A 12,361-nucleotide genomic window follows, 5' to 3' on the forward strand; every position below is an offset into this window, starting at 1 on the left:
GAAATTTCCCTAGATATCGGGTCTGTTTTGATCTAACAGAATGATGTGTTTTCGGCTAAGGTGGATTTCTTGGCATTAGTCATTCTAGATGGTAAACCAATAATTTAGAATCTCACCAATCTCACTTAATGACAAGAATCACCACTTTTGAACGTCTGAGAAAATTTTGAATTTAATTCGAATCTTATTGTTTTCAACTTTTCTTTAAATATCTTTTTGTAGCTTTGACGTGTGCAAAAACTTCATTTAGAACGTGTTGTTTTTCTCATTACCTTTTGAACAAGAGCTCTATGGTGGCCCATAAGTGCCAAGTAATTTTTTATTGAAAATTTCAGAAAATTTTTTTTTTATAAATGAAAATAACTTTCATTTTACAATTTAAATTAACTTTCATTTCAAAATCAATTTAAAAGTAATTTCGTTTTCAAAATGACTTTAAAAACAACTTAAAATACGACCCAGCAAGGCCACACAAATGATTTAAATTTTGTTTTAATTCTCATTTACTTTTCGATATCATTTTAAAAAGCATTTTGTTTTTTTATTTTTAAAATCACTTTTCTCACGTAGCCCATCAGTGCCAAAGACAGCTTTGTCTCCAGACCCCTACAGGCTTAAAAGATTGAAGTTACTATGGTTACTTATTGGTTTGTTTACAGTTCACGGCCCATCAAGGCCAAAACAACTTAGTTCTTAGACCCCAAACATATTTACAAATGTGTAGGAGAGTATAAAACGATATCCTTTACTCCAGTGTTCTATGGTACCATAAATGAGAGATTTTTTGTCCGTCACAGTGCTTTTCCTTTCATTGTTTGGCTGGTGGGTTGTATTGTCTTGAAAAATTTACTTCTTTTTGCAGACAAAATTATTCATCAAACAATGGGGAACATGAAGAGCCTTTGTTTTGATGTGTAAATAAAGAGTCGAATTTTTTCTTAATATGCAGCATGCGAGTATGAAGGGAAAAATGTTGAGAAGAGAGGAAATACACTTTTTTTATATAAGAACAATTTTATAAGAACAATGAGGCTCAAAAATGCCAAAAAATAAGAACAATTTAAGAACAGTGGAGAGGCTGAAGATAGAGAGTTATAGCAAAAAGAATACCTGGTTGCCCTGGTTTCTAAAATCCTCTAAATAATAAAGTAAATAGCCAAAACTTGTTTTTTACGTTGGAAAAAGTAAGAACAATTCAAGGCCGAGCCTCAGCAAAAATTTACTGGTTCTTATAAAAAAAAGAGTGTAATAAGAGGGAAGTTTTATTTACTTGTAACCCCTTTCATGTTGCCGCCATATGCTTTAATATTTTTGGCTCCGAGGAAACCCCAATGTGACCCCCCCCCTAAAACAAACAACTGGTTTGGTTCGTTCTATTATCAAAAAAAAAACTTTATCTGTTGAAATTTACTCATTTCTATGAGTGGCCTCAATGGTTTGTCAGATCAATTCATTTAAAAAAATTTAAAATTGATTTTAAAATGACATGGCCTCGATGGGCTGAGTTGGAAATCGTTTTTGAAAACAAACCCGTTTTTAATTTGAAACGAAAATAGAAAGTAAATCAATTTTGAAATCAAAATTTAGTTCAAAACTTAAATTAAAAGCTATTGCAAAAATGAATGTGAAAAGTAAATTGTTTTGAATTTTTTTATAGAAATGTCAAAACAATTTAACTTGGCCCTCATGGGCCACCATAGAGCTCTAAATGTACACACGTTTTTTTTTCATAAGAACAAACTATATAAGAACATAAGGCTTCGATGGCCAAAATGTTAAGAACAAGTTAAGAACATTTTAAGACTTTGTGGACTCAAAAACACCCTTTTTCTTAGGAAAATGGATGAAATACTCACTAAATGGTCAAAATAAGAACATGTTAAGAACATTCGAAGGCTTCAAAAATTTTGGATGTTCTTATGAAATAAAAAAATGTATATCATCTTTCCCTCTTTTTTCAGAACAGTATAAAAAGAACAGAACATACTCAAGAACAATTTAATCTGGATACTCGAGTGATCGATATACAATCAAGAAGAATTTCAACTAACTAAAAGCTTTTTGTAGCAAAATGGGTGTACCAAAATGTTTACAAATGTCACACAGAACTTCATTTATTTCCATGATTATTTTAACTCTAACTTTCTTTTTTGTGGAGATCATCGTTGGGTATGCTACAAATTCGATGGCTCTCGTCGCCGACAGTTTCCACATGTTGTCCGACGTTGTTTCTCTATTTGTCGGATTCATGGCGCTACGTTATTCAAAGATCAATAAGCAAAACGGGCGCTATACTTTCGGATGGGCGCGTGCTGAAGTATTAGGAGCACTCGTAAATGCCGTTTTTCTGGTCGCGTTGTGTTTTTCGATTTTCGTTGAAGCTCTTAAACGCATCATAATCCCTGAAGCCATTGATAACGCGAAACTGGTTCTCATAACGGGTGGAATCGGGTTATTCGTAAATATAATCGGTTTATTCTTATTTCATCAAACGGGGCACGGACATTCTCATGGTGGAGGTGGACATGGACATTCACATGGTGGTGGTCATGGTCACTCCCATCAGGCGCCCAAACAGAAACACGTGCATGCGAATGGACACTCTCACGGAGATAAACCGTTAGCGACTCCTTTGTTGGGTAAAGAAGACAATGTGACCATGGACAATGGATCTGTCGGAAGAGATGATGTGGATAAACAAGTAGTAACGCTAAACGGTGAGTTTTTTGCTTTATTTAAAGTTTTTGTGTTTTTTTGCAAAGGTTATCCCTGAATACGCCAATAGATCAGATTTATTAATTTCGTTTTGAAATGGGCATAGGTCCCGACGAGCCGTTTCAGTGAAGTTATCTGATATTTCGAAGGTGTATTGGCGGCCGCCTACGCTAAGGCTCTAATAAAGGTGCGGGCCAATTGGGAATGATAGTCGGCCTTTGTGTCACATCCCCAGTCGGGTTCAACTACCCTTACGCGTTAACCTAAAAATATTTCGGTTGGACCCGCCCATCTCCGAAAACGGGGCTGGGTTACCAGACCTCCCGCTAGAAAATCCTTAACGTGCAAAATTCTGTAATCTAAACCTTCCAGATGTTGAAAATTTTTCCGACCTTCAGAGCTTTAGCGTGTCGGATAAAAATTTCTGCATCTGGTTGCCAGGTAACAGTGAAGTAAATAGAGGCATTTCCGTCTCAAACTTCTGCATAGTTGATCAAAATTTTAAGGATTTGAGCTAATTTTCTGTGTAAGGACGAAAAACCTTGCTTTGACCCCTACTTGATATCTTTTTTCAACAGACCAATCAGCGTCGTCTTCAGAAGAGAGCGTGTCATCATCAGCACCCAAAACTTCCTCACAACTTAATATTCGTGGTGTTTATTTACACGTGTTGGGTGACGCCCTGGGCTCGGTGATTGTCATGATCAGTGCTCTCATCATCTTATACGCTAACGGCACTTGGATCGAATATGTGGACCCTTCAATGAGTATCATGCTAGTGGTAAGTGTTTTTCATAGTCCGTATAAGAAACCCTGGTCTTTGTTGTAACTTTTTGTTTACTTTTTCGATTTGCTCAGTTTTTGATCACGTTACCAAATACTCCTCTTGGGATTGGTTTAAAAGTTAATCACATGATCAAAAAGTGAGCAAAAAAAAGATTTCTCAACCCAAGTTAAAGTTCGCAACAATAGAAAGAAACAAAAGGCTTCCAGACCGAGGTTTCTTATACGGACTGTGGTGTTTTTCATACCTCGTGTTTTTTTTCTAAATAGAACGAGGCTTTGAAGTCATGAAAATTAGACCATCTCCGAGAACTTTAAAGCATTTGTGGACTTTAGAATATGTAATTTCTTAGACTAGGAATCCATGGTAGTGGTCGTATAATTTTTCCCTCGAGTTACTCGAACTTATTTTTATTGGCTAACATGTTGGAAACTTTATTTGGGCCCATTCCTCTGGCCTCTGGGTAAGGGTAGAGGTAATAATTTTGTTATACGTTTCTGTTCACAAAGCTAATACGCCTAAAGTAGTTTAAAGAATATCGATTAAAAGACCTTCAAACTCATCCAAATCTATTGTTCTTTCAAAGTCGATGGCTAGCCACTAATAGCTAAAGTAAAGCTAGTTGAAACAAATTTCCTATATTTCCTATATTCTATTGAAATTTTGATTCTACAATATTTTATCCGGGTTTGTAAAAGGTAAAGACGTATGCCTTCTTCGCTTGACGCGTGAGAGAAATAATTGAGTTATTTTTATGCATGTACCAGCACAAGCTATTCTTATTACATTAGATTTCACAATTCGTCGATTTCGCAACTATCTTCCCATGGTGTTTTCAATGTATCATAGTTTGAAATACCATATAATTGATTTTCCAGTTTGACAAATTGAGAAACTATGACGAAATTTATATTCCCTCGAACTGTGTGAAAGTTTAAATTGCCAACTTATTATTCCAATACCTCTGTTATCTCAATTATATGTCAATATGCTATCTCACAATATACCTCCAAAGGATGACTTTTAGCAAATAATGATTTATTACTTTTGAAATAACAATATATGAAAATCTCGATATCTATATTTCTTGTCCAAAAAGTATTTTTAAATTCTTTCAACTAATCATTTTGAAGACCTTGTTAAAAGAATCTTCGATGATTTCAAAAATCAACAAAAATAAACATTTTAATACCTCACCTAGCTTAATTTTACTAAAAAAACATTTCATGATTATTTCCCCAGCTTATCATTTTGAAGTCCTCAATCCCATTGTTGAAAAAATCTTCGATGGTTTCAAAAATACACAAAATAAACATCTTAATTACCTCCCCTAGCTCTTTTATTGTTTCATGAATATTTTTTCAGCTCATCATTTTGAAGACTTCGATCACATTGTTAAAAAAAATTTTAGGCACATTTGAAATTTCATGAATATAAAAATCTCGATGCCTAAGTTTCGTCTAAAAATTAAAAACTTCTTTATAAATAATATTTCAGCTTATCATTTTGAAGACTTCAATCCCATTGCTAAAAGAATCATCGATGATTTTGATGCAGACAGTACCGACACATTTAAAAATTCAAGAAATGCAGGACCGATTGATTGATCAAATACCTGGTGTGGTCAGCGTCCATGAATTTCATGTCTGGCAACTGGCTGGAAGTAAAATTATCGGTAAGTGTCTCTTTAAATAAAGGTTTTCTTTTTACATAAGTGTTCCCGTTTCATATCAGACACATATTTCATATCGGGACAGTGTCTGCCTATTGTTATGTTATGCTGAAATAAGCAAAAAATGTTTTTCTTTTCCTCTTTCTGACTAATCTTGCTCCACATCCTTGTCAATTCAATGTGAAAAAGCTTGTAAATTAAAATTGACGAGTAAGCAAACGATATCTTTAAGTCTGGTTTACATACCATTATTTTGGTTAAGATTCCACTTCCCGGAATATGATTTCACTGCCGTTTTTCTGTAATATTCTGTTAATGTTTTCTACTGGGATAACCGGCTAAAAGTTGTAAAGGGTTTTTTAGATTTACGTCGCATAGCTTGTGTCGAATAAGGATGCCAGCCAACTCATCATTCATTTTTCAACCAGCTGGGGTTTTAGTCTTTTTAGGATATACCAGCAGTCTAGGATTTCTTTAGTTTATTATCACAGCAACTATACTTCCTAGATTTACTTTCTATGATAAACCTCTTAGGATGAGTTGTAAGCTTGAGGGTCCTTTCTTCGTGATACATGCTTCTCTTTTACATTTGTGGAAAATTGACAAAGTTTGACACCTTTTTGTGCAAAATGATTTTTTCTGAGATAGAGATGAGAATGTCGAGACTTAGAATAAAGAGAAAATGTACTATCCCTGGATAGCTAATGCTATTCCCCTGGAAAGCTAATGCTATTCCCCTGGAAAGCTAATGCTATTCCCCTGGAAAGCTAATGCTATTCCCCTGGATAGCTAATGCTATTCCCCTGGGTAGCTAATGCTATTCCCCTGGATAGCTAATGCTATTCATAAAGATCTTTTAAGTAAATTTTAGTCTGCATTTAATGGGATACCCACGTAAAACCATTACTCTTTATATCAAAATGTAGTGTCTCTGGAATCAGATGAGATAGAGTTTTTACAGGATTCTTTAATAATTGGTCATTTGAAGTAATAAACGCGTTTTTTAGAAAAAGTAGCAAAATTTATGTTATTACTGGTTGACGACCAACCAAATCAAATAAGAGCTTGTAAAAACTCCATCTCGTCCCTCTGGGATCGGTGACTCCTTGTTTTGTATAAGCTAATTCCTTCTCTCATTTTCTTTCATAGCTTCTGCACATGTCCGTTGTAACACCTTAGAAGATTACATGGCTATTGCCAACCAGTTGAAAGAGTTCTTCCATAATGAAGGAATACACTCAACCACCATTCAACCCGAGTTCGTCGAGAAACCTGAAAATCTAGACGAAATTGAAGGGAATGGTGTTGTTTTAAGAGACTGTGTACTAGAGTGTGATCCTGACTGCGCAGAGCGCATGTGTTGTACAACAAATAGCCAATCAGAAAACAATACCACAATAAATGATAAGAAAGAAATAGTTGTTGTGGAAATCGAAAAAACACTTACGCCGACAGAACCACAGATACATGGGAATGCTCGTAATGTGTAGGCTTGTAGACTAAAGCAATGGTGATGTATGATTGATAAAAAAATCAATATGGGTATTGGCTCAGTCACTTGAAAGATCAAGTCTGCAAATGGAATCCTCCGGTAAAAACTTGCTTATGTTGAAAGGATCCATATTTTGGGATGTACGTTTAACCAAATGTCAAACATTACAACTACGGAATTCCATGTTGAGCTTAAATTACAGATTTTTCACTAAAAACGTTCTATTGGTTCTTTTCACTTTGATATAGACGATGTATCGTCCGTTAGAGGGTCAGTAGTAAAAGCGGGAAAACATATATGCGCAGAGTCAGGGCATGAGAGTGGTTTGCGGGAAAAAAGTGGCGGTAGCCACTGCTTTCTCCGCCCCGCGCTAACCACACCGTTTTCAAATTTATCCCGCCTCCTAAACTATTTCCTTTTTCAGTGATTTTGTGTAGATGATAGGATCGTCTAACTTTATCGATTTGATGATCCCAGTCAGAATAGCAGAATATACTTTGATGCAGGGATGGGTAAAATCTCACACATAAATTTCAAGAATAAACCTGGGTTTACACGGGGACGAGCTTGGTCACAAGTATTTCCGTCATAAATGATGACACGAGAGTAAAGAAATATTGTAAAAATGACGTATAATTTTAGACATTTTCTCTCAGGTTCACCCTGGGGCTGTCTTTATTTGGAAAGGGGTTGATCAGTTTCGTGTGTTGCTTACACGAAACACAGTTTTTTAGTTGAAAAATATTTTATTTAGATATCATCATGTATTTAGTTTTTTTAAATATTTCTCAGTTAAAATTTTGTTTTTTAAAATACTCATTGAAATTTTTTGATAGTTATACTTTGTTAAAAATCAATTATAATCAAACAATATTGAAAGTCACAATTTTGAAAATCAGAAGAAAAATAATATTAGAATTCAGCATATCTTATATGAATTATGAATTCCTTTTTTGCGAATTTCCGTGTATATAATACCTTTATTCTCTAACAAACATTGTAATACTTTGAGCGGTAATTTTGATTAAAAAGTGGGATATCAGCACAGAAATTTTCAAGTCAATTTTAATAATTAATTGTTCTTTTAACCATGTTAGTTAACAAAAATAAATCAGAATTATGTACAAATCAAAAAGCGTCACCAAAAATCATCAAGCTGAAGTGGCCGACGGAGCAGCCGAGGCTGACGGGGCAACCGTGGATGGTGCAGCTGTACCTCTTGGGCATAATTTGCATCGATGTTGACAGAGTCTTTGGACAGTTTTATTGACTTTGCATAATGGTCTCCACAACCAACATTGGTATGAACTTTTGATGTTAAAGCATGGTTTTTGCGCTGTATGTTAAAGAAATACATTAAAGTAAGTAATCTTTCTTGGCTAAGTTTACATCCTTTTAAATGCCAAACACAATTGTGTTGAAAAAAATGAGTTTTGGGCCTAGTTATACCTAGAAGACTTGTTAGCAGCATGGGTTATAACACATGTGGCTAGGGGGCTCTTTCTCTTCGACTGCTTTGGACACAAAGTTTATTAAGGGATTTTCAGATGATATTTAATATTTGGCTTAGAGATACTTTTTATGGTGCTTATAAACACCTCCGGAGTTATTGACCTAATGATTTTCCAAAGCCTAAGATATTTTACTTTGAAATCTCTAAAAATAAGTCTTTACACAGTCTTTGCGTTGTATTTCTATTCTTGGACCTACCCCGGTGGAGGTACTATAAATTAACCGTCGTTCGTTCGTTCGTTCGTTCGTTCGTTCGTTCGTTCGTTCGTTCGTTCGTTCGTTCGTTCGTCGTTCGTTCGTTCGTTCGTTCGTTCGTTCGTTCGTTCGTTCGTTCGTTCGTTCGTTCGTTCGTTCGTTCGTTCGTTCGTTCGTTCGTTCGTTCGTTCGTTCGTTCGTTCGTTCGTTCGTTCGTTCGTTCGTTCGTTCGTTCGTTCGTTCGTTCGTTCGTTCGTTTGTTACTAGCTTTTCTCGATATTGGCTCATTAGTTTTTTCTGATTTTTTGCACAAAGATGCATAACTATAAACCCTCGAATGTGAACGGAGTCGTTTTTTGACGGTTTTTTGGACTTTGTGAAATATTGGATCATTAACTTTTTTCAGATTTTTTTGCATGAAAGTAAATACCATCATAGGTAAAAGATGGCTCAAGCAGATTTTTGCAAAAAAATTTTGTTGGTTCAAACAGGTTTAAAAATTGCATGTTCATCTATAAGAATCACTATTAATATATAATAAGCATACATCAATGTTCTTAGTCAAATTATTCAATTTTTTATGAGACAGATGTTTTTTTTTTGCTCACGAGGGCTTACTTTTAAAGAATATGTGTGTTTAGACATGAAATTTTGGTTGCTTGGCTTATTTTTATAGAAAAACCGGCCAAATTCTATATTTTCTTATAAGCACATCATCGATTACTTAGGTATTAGCTTTTCTCGAGATTGGCTCTTTCTTTATGATTTTCTGCACAAAGATGCATAACTATAAACGCTCGAATGTCACGGAGCTTGATTTTTGGAAAAACAATTTCGGGGTAAATTTTAGCTGAAAACGGCTAAAAAAAGGGTTTTTTGACTTTGTGAAATATTGGATCATTGTTTTTTTCTGACTTTTTGCATGAAAGTACGCATCTTTATCTATAAGAATCACTATTAATAAGCATACATCAATGTTCTTAAAATTACTGAATTCTCTTATGAGATATGTTTTTTTGCTCACGAAGTCTTGAATATGAAAGAATACTTCAAGAGCATGAAATTTTGGTTTCTAAACGTTTTTTTTTAATAAGAAACAAACGACTAATTTTAATAGATCGTCACTGTTTGTGTTCTGAATGATTGTTTAATGGTCACGCTCACGTAGATATCAATTATATGTGTTAAATGCATAACCAGGTAGGTCCATAAAAGTATCACTTGTTTTTAAGTAAAAATTGAAAATTCAAAGTCGAATATCTCAGCTTTGAAAAATAATTAGGTCAAAAACTTCGGAGGTGTTTCTCAGGACCATAAAAGGTATCTCTAAACCAAATATAAAAAATCATCTGATAATCCCTTTAAGGACGATAATAAATGCAAAAAAGTTTCAAAAAAGTTTTTTTTAATACGAGATTGAGGTCATTGAGTGCTCCAAAACAAATAATTAATCTTACTTGATGGAGCTGTTGTTTGTTGAGTGGGGTTTTGTGTTGGAGGTACAGTAGGGCACAAATTGCACGACTTCTTACATACTTCTGCTACATGCGGGTTGCCTGCGCAAAGGTGTTGCCAGCTTTTGCATACATCAGCAGTTTGGATATCTTCACAAACTAAAGAAGAATTTGCATTGCATTTTTTTTATCGGGTGAATTTTCCAGAAATAGCTGATGGTTATCACTTCTACGCCCTTGTCTCATTGAAAAAAGTTACCCTTACAGAGACAATTTTCGAAAAATTTCCTAAGATTTTTTTTACTTTTCATGGTTTCATGATAACGCTCAGGGGCATTACCGAAACGAAATGAAGGAAGCCATTCTATTGGTTAGAAGTGACGTAAACATTGAATTTAACCAATAGAATGATTTCATTTCGTTTCAAAGTGTAACGAAACCGTAGTATGTGAACATGGTCTTAGAGACCGTTTAGACTACGGGCCACCACCTCCAAATATAGACGTCAGATGGACGCTGAAACAACGTTGTGAATCAAAATGATAATAGAAGGCGAAACTTCACCCTAACAAGGAGAACTTACTATTTCCAACTTGGCTTCCTTGAATTGAATTGATGCTACATAAAGCAACCATACAAAAAACAATGACCAGCTTCATTTTGGATCAGAGTTTATGTTTTTCCTGAAAAAAGGGATTGAAAATTTTCTCACTGGTGTTTTTTATTATAAAAGGGTTAGACTTTTTAAGCCTCGAAAGAAGAAGGAGAAAATCAACTAATAACTAAAAACCTTTATCAAAGACATATGTACAGTACATAACCAACTACTATTCGAAACTATCCTGTGATTGCGGTATACAAATTTTGACCTGTGTATCTATTTTTGTGAATTTATACCGCAACTGAAGACATCGACAGCGTTAGATGCAACCTGCACCGCGGATTCAGTTATGATATCAAATCTCTCAAAAGCTTTTTTCGTGACCAATTATAGCAATAATGATACAATGGTTTTTTCAGCTCATTATTTAAAGAAATTTCTTGTTTGAACAAGTGACCAGGTTGACCAAATAATTGCACACGTTTTTTTTATAAGAACAAACTATATAAGAACATAAGGCTTCGATGGCCAAAATCCTAATAACAAGTTAAGAACATTTTAAGGCTTTCTGGACTCTATAACAAAATGGACAAAAATGCTTAAAAAATGGCAAAAAAAAGAACATGTTAAAAACATTTTTAGGCATAAAACTCAAAAAGTTAAGAACATCCAAAGGCTTCAAAATGTTTGGATGTTCTTATAAAAAATCGTGTATTTTGACATGGCTAACTTTTTAATTAATGGCGACGGTGATCCCCTTTGAAATAATTCATAACTTTAGCATCAAAATAGATCAGCTAAATTATGCTTTGATAACATGGCATCAATGTTGTCACAAATTTTAGTCACTCGTCCCAGATCACATCGGAGTTCAGATACGTCCATTGCTATCATATCTAGTATTAATTCCCAGACTAAAGTAATGGACTCGTAATCGATATTTCAAAAAAATGTGTCAAAATATACATTGAGAGTAGATTGATATACCTTATCGGGAAAAAAAATGTCGGGGGAAAGTGACGAAAGTTTTGAGGGGGTGACGAAATTTTTCCCTGACAAAATATTTCCCCGATATTTCATCACCTGACCAAAACTTGTACCCGATTTTTTTATCCCCGACCAAAACATTTACCCGAAATTTTATACCATAATCAAAATTCAAATTTCATTTTTTTACACCTATTTATTTACCGAAATTAGTGCTTTAAACATCGAATTACAAGATCCATTTTCGAGCTAGTGAAGGAAACTATTTCTTTTGGACAGTTTAGTCGGGGGAAAGTGACGAATTTGAAATTTTTGTCGGGGAAAAGTGACGAATTTGAAATTTTGGTTGGGGAAAGGTGACGAAAATGCCTCTAGGTGACGAAATTTTTCCCCGACGAAAAAAAAGCCCGACTAAATAAAACTCCGACATTTTTTCCCCCGATAAGAGGTATTCTCGAAGAAGGCTCCGACCGGATTTTTTATACAGGGGGGTAATATTTGACCTTAAACCAGAGGCACAGATAGTTACGTTAGAATTCTATAGCTATACATTCAAAATGTATTATGCAATACCATGAAATCAGCTGTTGAAAAAATTGACAAAATGTCGATTTCTTATTCAAAGTTTCGTATGGGAGATTGACAGATGTTTATGGTGAATTCTCGGTTATCTTTTTTGGTTAAATATTTGAAGAGTATATTTAATTTTTCAAAAATGGAGCAAAAACGATGTCGGAAAGTCTTTATTTCAGCTTTTCAAATATTTTCAGGAAAATAAAATGAAAAGTGTTTTTTTTAGAAGATTTGATGAAAGAAGATTTCCAAAAAATACCGCACAATCAAGGAAAGAAATGAATGACCTACATTTTTAAGAACTGTAATTTTTTCATTTTCAACAGAGGCCCCCCGCCAGTGGACCAGTGGACCTTCAATTCAACCTTCCAACCTA

The 12,361-nt window shown here is 34.6% G+C and overlaps 2 protein-coding genes across 2 annotated transcripts; one reads left to right on the top strand and one right to left on the bottom strand.

Annotated features, from left to right (window-relative positions):
• Nucleotides 1–1,961: 1,961 nt before the first annotated feature.
• Nucleotides 1,962–7,502, top strand: LOC136800308 (uncharacterized). The gene is made up of 4 exons (XM_067056942.1): nucleotides 1,962–2,717; nucleotides 3,294–3,496; nucleotides 4,997–5,174; nucleotides 6,321–7,502. Exons 1-4 carry the CDS (start codon nucleotides 2,072–2,074, stop codon nucleotides 6,659–6,661), a joined length of 1,368 nt encoding a protein of 455 aa, XP_066913043.1. The 5' UTR covers nucleotides 1,962–2,071; the 3' UTR covers nucleotides 6,662–7,502.
• A 220-nt stretch (nucleotides 7,503–7,722) lies between these two features.
• Nucleotides 7,723–10,505, bottom strand: LOC136800328 (uncharacterized). Its single transcript, XM_067056966.1, has 3 exons — nucleotides 10,408–10,505; nucleotides 9,828–9,983; nucleotides 7,723–7,999 (listed from the first exon to the last, which is right to left on the bottom strand). Exons 1-3 carry the CDS (start codon nucleotides 10,481–10,483, stop codon nucleotides 7,815–7,817), a joined length of 417 nt encoding a protein of 138 aa, XP_066913067.1. The 5' UTR covers nucleotides 10,484–10,505; the 3' UTR covers nucleotides 7,723–7,814.
• Between the last annotated feature and the right edge of the window lie 1,856 nt (nucleotides 10,506–12,361).

This window comes from Clytia hemisphaerica, unplaced genomic scaffold (genome assembly GCF_902728285.1).
Source record: "Clytia hemisphaerica strain Z4C2 unplaced genomic scaffold, Clytia hemisphaerica genome assembly, whole genome shotgun sequence".
Lineage (NCBI taxonomy): Eukaryota > Metazoa > Cnidaria > Hydrozoa > Leptothecata > Clytiidae > Clytia > Clytia hemisphaerica.